The sequence below is a fragment of the Protopterus annectens genome, chromosome 9.part0 (assembly GCF_019279795.1).
Source record: "Protopterus annectens isolate FY-2018-M chromosome 9.part0, PAN1.0, whole genome shotgun sequence".
Classification (NCBI taxonomy): Eukaryota; Metazoa; Chordata; order Ceratodontiformes; family Protopteridae; genus Protopterus; species Protopterus annectens.
In genome coordinates, this window is record NC_056743.1 from 1,380,264,945 (window position 1) to 1,380,284,033 (window position 19,089).

Consider the following 19,089-nt stretch of genomic DNA (forward strand, 5'->3'; position numbering starts at 1 on the left):
GTAGTTTTCACGACATTGCAGTGTTTTGTATTTTTGCCATTCTTTCCATGATTTTTATCTATTCTGCATTAGCATTCTATTCTTTTTTGGATAGCCAGATTGCATTATTTGTTTATTTTCTCTTCTTTCTAGGAGTTGCAAGGCTACTTAGGATATTCAAGAAAGCTGGGATGATTTTTAGGAAGTTCCAGTTAACAGACAATAGGTTAGGAATGAATATTTCTGGGTTAAACTTGGAAAGGTTGCGTGTTATTTTATAAACGTGCTGTTTAAGTGGATGTGTGAGATGTCTGGTTGTATAGACTGGGAGATGAGCACTGAGACAGTCAGACATTGTACCTGAGATGGTGTATTTACCCAGGTCTGGTACTAGGTTCTGGTCTAATAGAGAATTTGATGTTTTGCTATAATGTGTAGGCCTAGTAATTAGCTGTGTGAAACCAAATAAGTTCATGCTAGATGCAGGGGAGTTAGAGTTTATGTCCAACCAATTTATATTCACATCACCTAGTAGTTGTATTTCTTGTGGGTTTGTTATGGATATCCAATGTAGGATATCTTCCATTATAGCTGTATTGTCACCAGAAGGGATGTAAAGAGCAGTAATGCATATTTGTTTATAATTGTTTATATTTGGGAAAGTAATAAGAGGCTCTGCTGATTATAGGTTCATAGATTAGTACTAGGCTAACTGCCCTTGTGAGACATTTTAAGCCTAGCCAATTATCCCCTGGGAGATTCAAACCCTGTACATTGTGTTTGTAAGGCAAACACCTTAACCATTAGGCCACCCTCCCAACCTAAATGTTGGTATTGGTTTGTTATAAAGGGAAATGTGGTAGTTGTTGGGAAATATTAAGGCAATACCACCATCTTTCCTCTTTATATGGTCATTATGGATGATATTATAGCCCACAGATGTAATTTTGGAGTCATTTCTGCTGAGTTTAAGCCAAGTTTCAGTTGCAGCAAAATATCAAGCTTATAATGGGTAATTCAGGCATTTAGTTCAGCAATTGTATTGCTTATGATTCTACATGCTACATGCTTATTCAAAATGTCATCCAATCTATTGCTTAAAATCTCATTCAAAACATACCTATCAATAAAATCATCCGGCTTTTGTACCAACCCCTATTACTCAGTCAACTTCTTTTTCAGGAGACAAAACCAATATAAATAAAATCTTTACACTTTTAATACAATAATCTGCTTACATATGATGCAAAATATTGCTGAATGGTCTACAGATGTATGCAAGCTTAAAATACTTTATGTGCGATATAGTGTAAGTGCCATGGTAATCCACTGATAAATTTTATATAACTCAGCATTATATTGTATATTTTTACTGTTAACTCATGATGTATACCATGTAAATGTATGTGATAAGGAGCTTTTCAGCCTGGAACTCTGCTGAAAGGTGCTTTGCCTTGTCTGTCTTTCCTGGAAATCAAACGCAAACAAACAAATATATAAATCAATAAATGTTAAATTTTAGTCAGGCAAGCAGGGATAAATGCACAATATGTTATATGCAGTGAATAGAGAAGATTGGAGGCTAGTGATACACATCTGCATGCAGCTGTACGAGGAATTAGAACTGCAATGCTTTCATCATGTCTCAAGCAAAGGACTACATGACACATACAGTACTGTCATCAGCAGAATAAAAAGCACATGGCATGCCATATTCAGTTAGTATGTGCCCTGTCCCTCACAGTCATGTCACACAACACCAGCAATACTCTGGACGGCATTGACTCCTACCATCTGCTGTGCTTTCCTAGAATTACTGTCATGGCCACTTCATGAGATATCCATAGCTTAGTTCACCGATGATACCATACACCTACTATGTTGTGACTGTTCCACAGGAGGAACATCCACGGCAAAAATTGCCAGGCTGCATAGAAATAAAGTACTGACAGCTGCTGAATGCTACAGTATCATGGAGAATGCATGCATTCACTGAACTCATGAACTTGTATTGCCCGTGTGGTATTAAAGTAAGCAAAGAATACTTCATGTCCCAACAGCAGCTGATGTAGTGTCAGCAAGGCTCCCCCTGCCATACTAGCATCCGCTTAGCTTCTGACAGCACACAGGCCTCCTGTGAAAGTATGAATTGTTTACAATTCATTCCAGCAGGCAACGGACATGGGGAGACATTTTGCTAAGCACAAGGCCTACTGTTGTCTAATCATTGATGGGCATCATGTATCAGTCTGTACACAGTGCAATATATCCATTACAAATCTATTGCCTTATGGGCTTGTCAGGTGATTCTACTACTTAATATATGAACATGTCATGCTAAGGCACTCTCCACAGCAATGATCGAGCCACAGCAACAGTGACCAAACCAGCATGTGGCTGTTGTGGTAAGGCCACAGCAGGTGCCACACATAGTAATGTATACACACGCGCACACACACACACACACACACACACACACACACACACACACACACACACACACACACACACACACACACACACACACACACACACACACACATATCACGAGAGCGAGAGAGATTTATATGTATACATGTGTGTGTCATCATTAACGGGCATATTCCATCTAATTATCCATGTTACCATAATTATTCATGTTGTTTTAATTTTACTTTCTCCCTTATCCCATATGTAACACGGATACTTCAGCAAAATTGATTGCTTTGACTGCTACATATTCTCTAGGAGTATACCTTGCATTTCAACTGATTATTTTATCAATTAATTCTGTAGAATGCAGGGGGTCCTAGTTGCCTAATGTAATATTTGTCCAAGTATAAATAAATTATTAGTTACTTAGGGAGTTTGATTTGTTCTGCCAATTAAAGAAATGAGATGTGGTAATGTTGATAATTTGCTATTACATGCAGCTGGAGATATCTTGATTTAATACATGTGCTATCTATAGCTTGGCTTGTTCCTGGCCTGCTTTGTATTTTTAGCACACACTTATCATAGCACAACATGGTAGTGTAGGTTGTAATGATAAATTACACATTGCTAAATTCAACTGCACCTTCCAAGGTGATCCATTTTCACTGCAGATGTTTTTCCCTAGATACTGAATGTCGGTGAGCATTCATTTCAATACGCTGAAAAAGGGCACTACCTGTACACGTTCTGCACAAGTCTTCATCTGGGCTCATACGTTTATATTTGTGCACATAATTCTTCACTACACTTGGTCAGATGTAAACTGAATAAACTTCAAATCAACATTTTGTATAGCTAGACGTCCTACTCTGTGATCACAGTCTAAGCATGAAGTTGCTACCAGTGCAGTTTCTTTTAGTGAGTTGGCAGTGATTCATAGTGTTTTGTCTCCTGTTCATTCATTGTTATGAGACTGCAAAGCTAGTATACCCATATTTGCAGGGAGATTATAAAAATGTTTTTCATAACTTTTTCTTTGAGCTTAACCTGCATCTGGTATGTTTTATCCAGAGAATATCCAGAGAATGCATCAATTATTCATAACACTGACTCACTTAACAGAGAGATGACAGTGTTGAAAGTTCACAAGAGCGAACACACGGAATTCCGAATTTCGCCTCTGGGAAAATTACCACTTGGCCACCACTACCGACCTTTGGCCTTTTCTCCACTGTAGTGCGATCTCAGAGTTGGAATATTTAAGTAGGAAGGGAGTGGGGGGCACAGTCCACCACATGGATGGTGTGAGGGGTGAAGCTCTCCACTTCAGAGGATTTAATTTGTTTATTTATTTTTTTATTGTCAGTGGTGGCCAAGTGGGTAGTTTCCCAGAGGCGCCTTTCCAGGATTTCGCTCTTTTGAACTTTAGATGTTGTTGTCTCGCTGTTGAGTGAGTAGACGTTATGGGAAATCGATGATACAAAATTGAAGCATATATGTGTGTGTGTGTGTGTGTGTGTGTGTGTGTATATATATATATATATATATATATATATATATATATATATATATATATATAGTTACAACTACGAACATTTTTCTTAATGGAGTTTCTACCAGCATTCTTTTGAATGGAATTGCAGTACAGCAGGGTGATGTAATTTGTCTTTACCCCACTGTTTTGCAATCTTGGAGTTAGTATATATAATTAGCAGGGTATCCAAGGGGGCTTGCCTCTTTCAAAAAAGTAGAAAGTAATAATTGTTCCTTTTTTTGAGCATTTGCTCATATGAGCTTTTGCTCTAAACTGATCACTGTTTAGAGTGTTTCTCATATGAGTTTTCACTGTTTCATGAGGTGGTCATATACAGTATGTATATAGTATATATATATATATATATATATATATATATATATATATATATATATATATATATATATATATATGGCTGGGTCTATCTGACAACACTGATGTGCTGAAACACCGACAACGAAATCACCGACACCACAAAACCGAAAGTTGAAAAACACGAAACGTCACATACCCGATAAACCACAATCCTGACACTCAACAAACAAAACAAATCCCCTGTCCAAAAAGCAGGCACACAACACAAGCACACCAAAAATCATACAAACCTACACTGAACCTTACATACACAACTATCTATGCACTAACCTTAACCCAAACCCTAATCCTAAGGTCCGTCACTATTGCACACTCACCTAACCCACGCCCTAACCCTAACTCACTTAACCCGCCCCTATCCCTAATGTCTGTCACTATCGCACACTCACCTGACCCATGCCCTAACCCTAACTCACTTAACCCGCCCCTAACCCTGCAGACCGTCGCTATCGCACACTTACCTTACCCACACCCTGACCCTAACGTCCATCCCTATTGACACTTACCTTTACATGTCGGTGTTATCAGCATCGGGATTCTCAACTATCGGTCTTCTCCGTTGTCGATCTTCCGGTGTCGGTGTTCTCGTCATCGGCATTTCGAGATTTCGGCATTTTCAGGTAGACCCATATGGCTTTGTAGCAATTCATCAAAGGTAGGTTTGACTGAACTACAAATGGTTGAAAACAATGACTGAAAGTATATAAATTGGGAAAGCCATTTTGACAAAAAGTGTAGAAGTCTATAGATGATATTTCTATTGTCAGTTTTGACCATGGGAGTTATTAGAGATATAATTTTGAAGATATTGTGTGCATTGGCAATGCCCACCATCATCTTGTGCCCCCAAGATTTGAAGATGTTTATTTTTGTGCACCAGCACTAATTCATGGTGTGAGTTTTGTGTTTTATCTTTTCTCCACAAATGGGCAACCATGGAGTTAGAATATATAATTTAAGGGGGTGTGGGGAATGTAGCTTTTTATGGTATGTTTGTTGTGTAGACTTTGATAAAATGGCTTTTGAGACAAATGACTTTTCAATCAAATGTATTTTTAGTCATTTGTACCTACTGTTTTTCTTTCAGTCAAAGTTATCTTTTATGAAATGATACACAAACATATATGTATGAGTGTCTCTCTCTCTCTCTCTATATATATATATATATATATATATATATATATATATATATATATATACATATCTATATATATATATATATATATATTTATAGTGAGAGAGACAGAGAGTCTGGTATACACTTCTTGAAGCACACTGACAAACTTCTCATTATGAAGCATGCAGATGAGGCATAAAAGTCTGCATCCTTTTATTGCTACCATTTCAAAATTATGCTGTGTTCTCAAATAAGAGCAGATTGCTTGAAGTGGCAGAATAGTGGATTAGGTCTTCCAATAGAGATTCAAATAATGAAATTATTGTCTTGACATGTCTGTTAGCAGTGCAGGAGCCAAGCCAGCTCAATCTTGCACCCCTGGCATAGAGGGATGAAACTCTTACTATAGCCCAGATGACCCCAGTTCAAATAGCACATCGGGCACTTGAATGCACAGGCAGGGAGAATGAGAGTACCCATCGTTGGTTCATTGATGTGCATACGCAGATGCACCTTCATGTTTGATACTCTGTCTAGGCCGGAAATGCACAGAAGTTGTTGTCCATAGGGGAGCTGAGGCCTTGGCAGAGTCCTATACAGAAGCGTGGATGCTATGCCAGCATCAAGTACTGCATGGGTTTCCCTAGGATGAAATTTAAGGATGCCGGGGCTACGCTTGTAGAGAGAAAACAGTCCTTGGCAGCAGTATGATGCTACATCTGAAAGCATTGATCTCCTCACCAGCTCAGAACATGATTTAGAGTTAGCCTGGGGGGGGGGTAGATAAAACCCTTTGGATGATAAGAGACACCTGGATCAGCTGATGGCGAGCTGATCATGTTAGACTTCCAGTATTCCATGGGTACTGGTAGAATCTGTGTGTGAAACATATTCTTTATCTTATGCATTTTCCAACAAAGATATTACACTCATTTGATTTTCAAGAGAAATATTTTTTGTATTTACAAAATTGTCACATTTCATAGGATCATAGGATAATAGGAAGGCACTAGGCTAATGGCCCTAGAGGCCTTACAAGACTAGTCAAGTTCTACCCTTATTTCCACTTCGAAGCCCAGGTTTGAGATACTTCAAAGGGGTATAATTACATGTCATTACTGAATTGTTGTGTGAGTGGCTTTAGTTCAGATATATGATATTGCAGTGCATTCCATAGTAATGTGTTGCATTGTGCAAGCCAATGCAGTGCTTTCATTGTGTTTTTGCCCTTTTCTCCACTGTGGTGTGACCAAGCAGTTGGTAAATATAATGTAGAAGAGTGTGGGGAGCAGTATGTATATTTTTAATGTTGTTGGTGTGTTGTTTTTGAAATCTTATTTTCAATAAATGGTGAGCTGAATACATGTGCTTCAATGGCTCACAGGTGAACCCTTCAGTAACATTCCTGTTAAGACAAGCTGAACGAATTTCATGATGTCCTGGATGAGTGTCTCATACACAGCATTCACTTCTTTGTATTTGCATACATATCTCTTTTTCTCCCAGTTACACCTATCATAAGTACTAGTATTTTTGTAAACAGGATTACATCTCTAGCAATCAGAAAATCTGGAAAAAAGTATTAGCTATTATCTGTCTTCTACCACTGGTCAGATAATCACCGATCCTTTTACAATTTTTCCATGGCTAGTAGATCCAAGAATGCCTGCCATTTCCCTTTGTTTCTCTCAGACTCCCACTTTCTCTTTCCTGTTGTCACTTGTTTACATCTTATGCAGACGTATTAAGCAATAAAACTGAATGTAGTGGAAATTATGGTCATGAAAGTATAATTAGAAACAGCTAAATAAGTAAGAAAACATGTTGATAACTTTAAATGTTGCCATAACATTACACCCCAGGCACAATGTATATGACATTCTTTGGGACATAGTAAAGCAAAATGTGGATATGTACAGTAAACATAACACAACAGGTTTGAATTGTTTCTATAGGTATATACTGGTGGACAGGTTATACATTTATTACCAGAAATTAGATCATGCTTCTCTGTATGTCTTCTTGTGTTATAACTAGGAGGATGGGTGTCTATGGAGCCCTGAGATCATATTAGCTGATAGAAAGAAAGTTGTTTATTCACTCTTGCATCAGGAAAGCTCTAAAGACTTCCTTCTATGTGGTTTGTGGGTGAGACACTAAGTGAAAAAAACAATATTAAATCACTCTAACTGGTAGGCTTCTGCAGTCAACCCCTGGTTTCAGATGAGTCTATATCAGAATCTCGAACGATCACCATGTCGAATCTGACATTGCCGACACGTAAACAGCGAAACCGCAGAACATCGAAGAGGTAAATGGAAATCTCTGTAAGGTGAGATTTCCATTTACTTCGATGTAGTGCAGTCTTGGAGTTGGAATATTTAAGTAGCGGGGGTATGTGAGGTGCAGGGGGGCTTACCCCCCTGCTTAGAGCAAGTAGCTCTGTTTTTTGACTTTATTTAATGTTTTTATTAGATATTCGATGTTACTGGATTTCGACGATATGGTGTTGATCATATCGTATTCGAAGTTCAGTAACTTTGAGTATCTAATATAGACCTGTTTCAGATATCACATGTGATATTGTAATAAGGTTCTTATTTCTCTGTGCTGCAGAGCCATTTTGGCCATATGCTGCATTTTAACAGTCAGCTGCAAACAGAATTTTACCTGGTAGGCAGACAGATTTCTTTTTTAGTTTCCAAAATGTACTACATAATTCCAAACAAGGAACATGCAATTACAATTATACTTAATTTACTGACCTAAAATCAAAACCACAGTACTATAAATACATAGCTAAAATATGGCTAAAAGTACAAGCTGAAGTGATATAGACCATTCTCAATAGTGGAAATTAATTGACTTAAGAGAAAGACTAATTTAATACCATATCAGAGTATATTAAGGAGCTGTAATGAAAGATAACATTATATCTTCCTTCTATGAAGGGAAGAATCAAATAAAAATACGATGTACAGTATATCACAGTAGGCAGAAGTATATTGCTAATGTACTCAGGGCAACCTCTGAACAGATTGCACAGATTTTGATATTTACACAACACATACACTTCTCTAAAAAACATTGCATTCACAACAGCGTTTATGTAATGCTTGCAATTGTTACTACTAATATACTACAACTTATAAGATACCCTGCTTTGCATATCTCTACCAAAAATTCAACAAATACTTGAAATTAACTCTCCAAGATTTCATAAGCATTCATATACTCAGAAAAATGCAGTCAGTTACTGAAGATCATTTTATGACTTGCCTGTTGTGTTAGCAATTTCACCTTGGGAACATGGGACACAATCAAAACAACATATGGGTTGACCCTTTCGGATCATTTTTCTATATCCCAGTGTGCAACTTTCACTGCAGACTGATGAGGGTATCTAAAGACAGGAGACAAAAACACACAGTTTGGTGGATTGTCTTTACAAACAGATGTGTTGCCTACATCTCTATTTGAGCAGAGATAAACTTCATGTCAAACAAGTTGAGTTTGTGGTCTAAAAAAAAAATCACATTAATCTTCTGGCATACCTGTCTCTAACAAAACACAAACCCTGTGGTTTTCAGTTTACGTAATTAGAAAATCTTAAACTTCAGAATTTTTTATATCACTATGGAATTTCACATGACGGTTAATTACTTAATTTTAATGGAGAAGAATTATGCATTTCATTTAAAAAGTGACACTGCACATAGCTAGTCACTGAATATAATACCAGGGATTAACTTTATAATGTATCTGTCAATAGTTCATCAAATCATATATGACTGTGATTTTTATGTAAAAGTAAATGGCAAGTGATAGAATTTTCAAAAATTGCAAATAAAGAACTTATCATAAAAATGTAGATTTACATTTTTGTTTCAGGTCACAGAAGGATTATGTGCCTAATGGTAGGTCACATAGAAGACTGCAGCAACACAGATTTATGGCAGTCAACAGTGCTGCCAACCACTGCTCGATTCTCTGTTTCAGTTCCTGGTGGTGTTCCTTCTTTGTGGAGTATCCATGTCCATGTGGGTTTTCAATGGGTAGTTGAGGTTACTTGCACATCTCAAAGACATTGCAGGTATAATAATGCTCTAGCAAACTACCCAATTGTCTGTATATGCATAAATGTGAATGTTTTGTGTGTGTATGTGTGTGTGTGTGTGTGTGTGTGTGTGTGTGTGTGTGTGTGTGTGTGTGTGTGTGTGCGCGTGTGCACGTGCCTATGTGTGCACCCTCCAAATCTAATGCCCTTCCAATGATGACTAACTCTTTTCTGTTAAAATAAATTTTGCTTACCTTGTCACTCTGAATGGGACAAAAGGGGTATCAGAAAATACATTACTAAAGCTGGCACCTACTAAATCCTGCACCAACTTATACAATGAAGAGGAGAAGGTTTTACAACTTAAAAATAATGTTTGATGATATTGGTTTCAGGCATGCCATTTAAGACAGTGGACGGTTTTCTACAAATTACCAAAATAATCAGTTATTTTCATAAGAAAAGTTGAGATGAATGAAAAGAACAATTCACTGTGAAGCTGGTCATTGCCCAGTGGCAGAGCTGACTGCACTGTATCGGTACAGGCAGATACAGCCTTAACTTTCTCTATGCAACCTACTCCCAAAAATTGTATTGCAGTAATTGTGTGAAGATACTCTAGTTCCTCTAGGCTGTGTGTTGTTCTTATATAGACTTAGATTGCTTGTTTTAGACAAGAAGCAACTCCATCAATCAACTTCACATACAGGGGCACAAAGTCCCATTCAGTCCATATTAGTAAACACCTGTAACGATGGATTTGCATTTTCCAACCACCTGATTGAGCTAAGCATCTTGAGACAATGTAGCAACTGAATCATGTTAACTGTCAACCACCTTCTACTTAAACCAGGAGATGCACTGTGAGAGATGCAGTTATACAATGTTGTTGGAGACAAAGACCTCTCATAAAGCCAAAATAAATAATGAGCAGGTTGTGAGTACCACACAATCCAACACTAAGCAATCCTCAGACCAAATGCATAGACTTACATATGTTGAGACTCTTAAAAGTAAACTATCTAACCTGTAAAGGCCTCCTAAATGTAACCTCAGGAACAAGCACCATCAGCAACTTCACAAACACACATCAAAGGCAGCACCCACCATGTAACATACATCTAAGAGTCACACAGACTCACTTCAAAAGCCCATAATGTAAATCTCCACACAATCCAATAGCTAACCACAAGTGACTATAGTGAGACACTGTCATGCACCCAGTAGTGCAAAGAGGGGATCATGTGGGTTTCCTGTCAGATGCCAGGATTCACCACTTCATTCTGGCATCCTTATGTCTGTAGCAGATGGTTGTGCCTTCAACCAGCCTTCTGTAATAGTTTTATTAATTGTGGCTTCAGATCTTAAATTGTTTTCAGTACTTTAAACTTCAGTAGTTTTTAGTAAGGAGATCATTGTTCCATTTTATTCAGCTCTCACCATACCAGTCACTGAGTACAATGCACCCTTCTGCATATACCTGAGCAGGTTCTTTGGACAGTTTGAGAGACCACAGAAGTTCCTCAAAAAAAGAATACAGGAAGTAAATGACAAATCCAATGTGGACTGTGTCAGAGCCCTGACCCTGTACTCTGTTTACACAGGCTGCTGCACAGTGATCAATGGCTAGTCTACAAGGTACCCTCTAATCCCATGCTGAGGTAGCTGTTGCACATTCACAAAATGAATAGGATCAGAAATACCCATTCTAAGGACCTAAATCTAGTCTGTGACATAAACAGAACAGGCTGAGGTATGTATCCTAAACATTCCCGCTTCTCTGGAGCAGGCTACTAGTCCTTGCGATGCAAAGCTCATCCCTGACCAAATTCAAATATAACTTGGACCTATGGATGGGAAATCACAAATTTACTCCTGGATTGGCACATCTGTCCTTAATTGGCTTGGAAAGCCTGTGAATGTGTGATGTGTGAAAGTCTATATCATAACTAGTAAAATTCTTTGGGATTTGACATGTTAGCAATATTTTGTTAAATTTGGAGTAAGTTTGGATAGGCTTAAAATGGCTGTTAGGCCAATAGCCTAGTAACCACTTACGAAGTTATGAACTGGTTCCCTCACTCTTGTAATAGCAAACAAAATCTTGAATACCACACCAATGTTTTGTAGAGGTATGCACTGCAGAACAGGTTTCAGTAAAATCATTCTTGCAGCTATTTACATTTGTAGGATCAGATCTGGGTTAGTCAGATCCTAGGATCCTAAAGGTGAATAAAAGTTTTCTGCTCTTTCTTCAATAACCTCCAAAGCACTTGAAGTTATAATTCCACAATCATTGTTGAAAACTGTAATTCCATTGTGTATGTTACCTAGGGGTTTAATGTGACTCTCACCTAGATACACAGCAAAAAAGAACATGATCTTCATCCTATCAACCATCTATCATCCAACACACTATCCTGAATAAGGAACATGCATGTGTATGTGGCAATCTGATGCATTGCAGAAATGACCAGCTACAGTATACAGTGAAGTTGGATACAGACCACCTGAGGAGATGAGCTGCAACAATTACAACAAAATGAGGCAGCTAATGATGAGAATGATGACAACAACAAATATATAAATGGGGACAGGACACAGCTGTGAAACATACATACATGCATTGTGCATGCCCTTTGTATACATTTGTTACTTCCCCTTTTCAGCAAATATTGCCTTAGTTATGTGAGCCTACACAACCCTGGCAATGATATTTGGTAACACTTCTCTGAATTACATTGTCATACAGAATGGATATATGCCATCCTCTCACTATAATATTGTGGATACTCAATGGCAGCATTACATTCCTGATAGCAAATTGTTTCTCTCCCAGACAAAATGCCACAAATCATATGAGTGTATGTAGCTTATGAAGAATACATAGACATGTACCATCCAAAGAGTTTATAATGTGGATTAACCTGAGGATTCCTTAACATCATGTACACATTGTTCAGAAGCTAACATGATCAATAGTGTTAGCACAGAAAGCAGCACTACTAATCAAATATGCAAGAAACCAAGTTACATAATATGATGATGAGCATCACCTCGAGCCACAGCACAGGCTCATGGCCACGTCTTGGCAAGCAAATGCATGACCACATGTGTGGGCATCATGAAAACAAGAGTGTGCACAACAAATAAGAGATTCAGAAGCAACTGTGCATGCACTCATCAGCACCAGATAAGTAAAGCAGGAAAAACTCAGCAAGAGAATACATAGCGACAAATAAACAGTGAAGGCTGATGCTGATGTACAGTCCTTTGAGTGAAATCATGGACATGTTGAACATCCCTGATAATGTGATTTGCATTAAAAATAGTCATTAAATATTCAGCATGAAAAAACATCATAGGACAATGCTAGCATTTAAGACTTTTTGATTTCTACACAGGCACATCTCTCAAATTCCCAATGTAAGAATACTGGGCAATCATTATATAATTGTGTGGATAAATGTACAAACTTAGGGAAAACGTTTATATTTATTGACATTTGTTAACCAGGTTAGTCCAGCTAAGCCAGGGGGCCATTTTCAGTGGAGACCCAAGGAGAAAAGCTCCAGAAATAATACAAGTAATTATGATATTTACAAAATATTAAAGTAGGGTCACAGGAAATATAGTACAAGTTAAAAATGTGTGCACAGCAGTACAATGCATAGGTAAAATAACAGTTAAGAAGTACAATTTCCAAAACTTGAGAACAGTATATAGCATAGGCCAAATAATTAGAAGGGTTAGAGAATATTACACTAAGGAGTACAGTATGAATACAGTTTGCTAGGAGTACAGTATGAATACAGTTTGTAGAGCAAGTACAAGGAGGAAAAAGAGTTGATAGGTAAAAGCAGAAAGATGAGAAGACAAGAAACTTGTTCAAGTGGGGGTTTTGACAAGGGCATGACCAAGTCTTCAGGAGGAAAAAGTTTAAGTTTTTTTCTTAAACAGGTATTCATGCTGAATGCTTCTTATGTTGAGAGGGAGGGGGGTTCCAAACAAGGGCTTCAGAGTATTGAAGGGTCTTACCAATGTTTTTGATGGGTTTGTATAACTAAAGGAAGTGTTCACAGGCAGTATGAAGGTGATGAGGAGGGTTATAGAAAGACACTACATTGAAGATGGAGGGACCGGATGAGGGTTCATATAGGATAGAGTGTGCAATATGTATCTGGGGTATAAGTAGCTGTTTGGAGAATTACGGCCATTGGAGTAAATTAAGGGCAAGACAGTGGTGAGATCTGTAAGGAAGGTTGGTGGCAAATCTGGCAATTTTGTAATAAGTTTGCTCTAGTTTAGTGATAAGAGATGTTTGAGCATGATTAAGGACAAGGGCAATGTAAAGAAGGCAGGATAGGAGTAGGGACTGATTGAGGGACGGTTTGCAGGAGGGTGACAGACCTTTTTGATAACGAAAGAGAAGTCCAAGTTTCTGGTGGGTCTTTTTTATACTTTGTTGAGTATGAATGTCTAATTTTAATTCATCATCAGTGATAACTCCAAGTAGTTTAGTATGGGGTTCAGGTTTATTAATGGTGTTGTTGAGAGAAGATATAGAGAAAGAGGCTTTGTGCTGGGCAAGTGTTTTAGGGAGGATGAGAAGGGGTTTGTTTTTCTTTTTGGCTTTAATATGAGTTGGTTATCAGAGAGCCAGGTTTCAACAGAGGAAAAAGTTTGTTGAGTGAGAGATCAGGGATGTTGTGGGCAGAGGTAATGAGGTTGGAGTCGTCAGCATACTGTAGAAGTGTAGAGAAGTTAGTAGCAGAGTGAAGTTTATTAGTCAATATATTAAACAGAAGGGGGCCCAGAACTGATCCTTGGGGAACTCCAGTATTAACAGGGAGGAATGGAGAGAGGATAGTTTGCCAGCGGACAGATTACTGCCTGCCAGAGAGATAGCTAGAGAACCAGTTGATGGAGGAGGTAAAGATATGTAAGTATGAGAGCTTTACAGAGTGCTTATGTAAGTTGTGAAAATGGATACAATAACAATTGCGGCAGTAGCAGACATATTGCAAAAAGTATGCAGTTAGACACAGAAAAGTAGTGACTGCAATCCTGAAGGATATGCCAGAAAACCACAAATGTCAGGTAGAACATCATATAACGTATGTTGCATAAAATGGACAAGCTGTGAAAATTATAACAGGTGAGAAACATGCACATGGGAGATGCGAGGCATCTTTAAACCTGTACTGTGATGTAGCTCTTGTCAGAGGTTGCTCATATGAAGGCAGTGCTGGGTCTTGATCAAATAGAGCCCTAGGCAATGTAATGGACAAAGCCCCTCCTACCACAACCATTCCGGTGTCCCATTACTTGTCTCTCTCCCTGTAGTTACCATAAATACTGGTCAAAAGTGCCAACATGCATAACATTTTCTTCTTTACTTTTTAAATGAAGACAGAGATGTGGATTTTTTTGTTCTTTGTTGACATGGTAAGTAGCTTCTTCTCAGGGGAGACCCTTGGTGGTATTTACACTGCTAGGAGAAATTTGTACATGGAATTATGGAACTCCCTGTACTCTTTTGGATACCCCAGGTGGATGTAAGAGCTCTCAGAGCACTTACCATCAATACAGGCAGATGGGACTTCAGTTTAACACTTAGGAGTTCAGCATTCCCCCTTATATTACACTGCATTGTCAGAAATCCATGTACATGGTGTGGGAGGAGAGCTCACACCCTTCTGTATCAAAGACAAACATGCTAGCTGCCGCAGTACTAACACTGCTTTCAGGTACTATAGCACAAGCATCAATGACCATTTGCTAAACAGAACACAACAGTTGCACACTGAAAACCGACGTAGCATTAGTAACAGCAAACTTCTCTTCCCTTGCAGCTCACATTTGCTGAAAATGCATTAAAATTCACATTCATTGAAAATGCACTCAGCCAGTGGTTCATTTAGTGTACCTTTGTCCCTGGGATGTTTTTAAACCAAGGGACCCCCAAATACATTTTAGGGTATACATAAATACATGTGTTATTTGAGTCACCTTCTTGATTTAATGTATTTTTTGTTAAATACAGCAATATTTAGAGTGAGTTTTAAATTTGTAGTTTTGAACATTTTTTTTCCATTAAGCAGTGAAACAAAATGTATGAACCAATAAATGACAAAATGCTTATTTCAGAACATTTCAATTAACTCTAATAGCTAACTATAACAAAGGGATCTGATAGTTGGTGCAGAGGATTAAGTCCATTGTCTCCTAGAACCAAGGTACAGGGCTTCAGCCTGAGCAAGTTAATTAGCAAACCTACCCTCCGTAACTTGGGCATTAGAAACACGCACCGCATACCTCACTGACGTCCTGAAATTCACTTGGAAAAACACACAGCGTATACCTCACTGAAGTCCTGAAATTCAATTGGTTCAAGTTATCTATGCCGCTATGACATTCAATAAGGTCTGACTGGACTGGAAGAGGTATCCATACTGCTGCTGCACCATTGCAGTACATTTTGGCTAATCAGATCTCATGCATGGCTATAAATGTGTGTGCTTAGTTCTCATTGGCTGGATAGCACATAACACAGACAGAGAGAGAGAGAGAGAGAGAGAGAGAGTGAGATGCACACGTGCACACCATGTGTAAGAGAAAAGTTAATGTTTGAAAATGTTACTGTTCTTTTTCTTCTTTTTTTCTTAAAATAATGTTGTGGCCCACCCACCGAGCCATGGTTAACTAGGTTGCATAGCACTGGATCTGGCTCTGTACTGAGGAAGATTTCAGCAAGTATGTGTGAATATGCATGGCTGTGGCTAAAAGTGAGCACAATAAGCCCTATGGATGGGTCATAACCAAGGAGAAACTATCACAACGCATCTGTAAAATAAGTAATTAATGCCCACCAGAAATTCCTTTGTATGCTGCTTCAATGTATATCAGATGGGACTGGAATGTCTGCCTACCTAAGTCACAGTCACTTGACATGTTTTAGCTAACTCCACCACACAACAATTTGTAGAACAGTTTTGAGAAATTACAGATGTGAAGGTTGTGTGACAACATTATTGGAAACTGCCAAGTGAAATAAACATTTTGCTACAGAAAACAGCAATTGTTGGATTACAACACAACATAACTCACAGCCATGTGATGGATGACATAAAATACATATTGTTAAACAAGGCATGCCCAAAGGGAAGTATAGCACTTAAGGGGTCAAAATCTGCCACCCATTAAAAAATAATGAAATATCTCACATCACATCTGTTGAGTAAGCCATTGCAGCATGTCATCAATTTATATACTCAGACAAGGTACATACTGCCGGATGCAAACACCTGCTTATGTAAGTCACAGTCTCTATACCTGTGCAATAGCTGCTGATGTCATAGAAACTCATAACAGTTGACAGAAAGTGTAGAGTTCAAGGGATAACTTGAGCATGTGTTACCATGCATATTGCCCTCTCAAAAGAGACTACAACAGTTGGGGGAAGTGGGCATGGAGGGAAAGGTATGTGTCTCTGAGAATCCTTATTCTCAGGAATAGGCTTCGCATCCATGTGTGGCAGGGCCCTTCCCTAACACTATTCAAGTGCAACCTGGACCAGTGGATTGGAAATCGTAAATTTACCCCTAGTCTGGCACCTATGTTTCTGCTGGAAAGAGGCAACTATTAAGTCATGCTCTAACTTAATCCCTTAAAATAACCTCTAAGGCAAAATAAGTCATGGGATACATTCAGGTTGCATGACAAGGCTTATACAGGTCCCAGTGGTTGTTAGCTTAGTATACACCTATGAACCTGTGAAAATTATGTAGGGGATGTAATTTTTACTTTTTTTTAAATAGAGGGAAGAGCATTGGGAAAGGTATTTTTGAATTACAGGGGTAGGTTTATAGGGTAAGTTAGGTAGCAGGTGCAGACATACAGGACATACAAGACAGACAAGGATGGTGATGGGCACAAGAGGGAGGGGGACACCATGACTGGTGTTAGGTATGGGATTTTGGAGTTACATACCCATCTGACGTGTACACAATGGGCACCACTTACTCCTATTATAGACATATTGGGCAGTGTTGAATAGGGTAGTGATTTGGCAATCTGCTGCAGGATTTGTTCCATATGACTGATGCAGGCACTGAGGCCCCTATGCATTATTTCCCTCACCAGTCCTGATACTTGTTGTTGGGTGACATAATCACCACCTCCACAGGAATTGCACCAGCTCTTTTTCAACATGAGTATAACGTAAACATACGTGTAAGAGTTGCTTGTCTGACAGACCCTCTCAAAGTGTGATTTTCATAAGCATGGATGTCTAACGCATCACTGACTGACCATTACTGCTAATGTGACACACTTAGAAGGCATTAGCTAGCCAAAGTCTTCATTCCTGTTCTTGTGCTGCTCAGGCATGTGCATGTCATTGTACAGAAACCAGCATCATGTTTATTTCCATAGCTCATTGTGTAAATTAAGTGATTTTGAATGAACTAAGAGCTAAAGAACATATTTCTTGTATCCAGAGGGATTTATCTATACCTTATAACTATGGAACTTCCATCATGCCAAAGAGGATGTTTCCCAAGTGATGCTGATCATATTACTCTCAACATTTTCACTGTAGGATTATTGATGACAGTCTATTAAATATTTCAAGATATGCATCCTTTCAACTGCCCATTCTTACTGTGCTGATAAATATTTGTGATGTGCTGTGTGCTTGCAGTGTTTCAATAAAAGCTGTTCAGGTAATCTGGCATTTTATTCACAGGGTCACACAACACACACATTCATGAGTACAGAATTTTTTAGCATTATTGTAACATGGTAAAAATTTAGAGTGTGACTGAAGGAGTTCTACAAGCTTTTCTTACATTCCCCATACTGTTGATCTGGTTAAGCTTTTTCTGCTTGTTAGGTATACATTTCTACATATGGTATTGTCTGGTGTCTTCTGTAGTTCATTTGGAGTAGGTTCATATGGGATACTACAGTGCTAATTGCCCTATAACCTTTTTAAGCCTAGCCATTCATGTCCCAATTTTCCCAGATATCAATGCCCACAAGCTAGAATGGTTTTGGTATATACCTGTGCCTTAGAGCATCTACAAACTGCCCCTGTCCATAAAGTTCACAGGTGACAATCCAGAGGTGAAGTTGCGATTTACCATCCATTTCTCCAAATTGCATTTAAATAGGTTTAGCAAAAAGCTCTGTTCACATAAATGGGGAGTCTGTTCGAGAGAATGGGCAATCTCTGAGACACATACTTGTCCCTCCAACATGTTTTGTTTATGACACAGAGGAGGGTTAGATCCTTAGATCAGATAATTCTAGTGCTGTTTGTTTTGTGAATGTGTAGCAGATCCATCAGGAGTGGATCTGAGAATGTCTTGTAAGTTAGGCATAGATTGCCCTCCAGTAGTCTGTAGGAGTCTGAGTACAGGGTTGGGACTTTGAGGGAGTCTGCAAAGGACATATTGTTTATACCCTGTATTCTTTTAGTGAAGAACCACTGTGACCGCTCCAGCTGTTGTAAATGCCTGATCAGGTAAATGGTGAAGGGTGTATTATAGTCATAAATTGGTCTATTGCTGGCTGAATATAGTTGGATTATGATGTTTTTAGATCTGG

General features: G+C 38.5%; 1 protein-coding gene across 1 annotated transcript in view; it reads right to left on the minus strand.

Moving 5' to 3' along the window:
* Nucleotides 1–19,089, minus strand: part of LOC122810678 (vomeronasal type-2 receptor 26-like) — a 184,218-nt gene that overhangs the window by 154,733 nt on the left and 10,396 nt on the right. Inside the window, exon 2 of the mRNA XM_044082248.1 lies at nucleotides 8,700–8,823. Coding sequence (XP_043938183.1) covers nucleotides 8,700–8,823 — 124 coding nt within the window. The remainder of the gene's footprint in view (nucleotides 1–8,699; nucleotides 8,824–19,089) is intronic.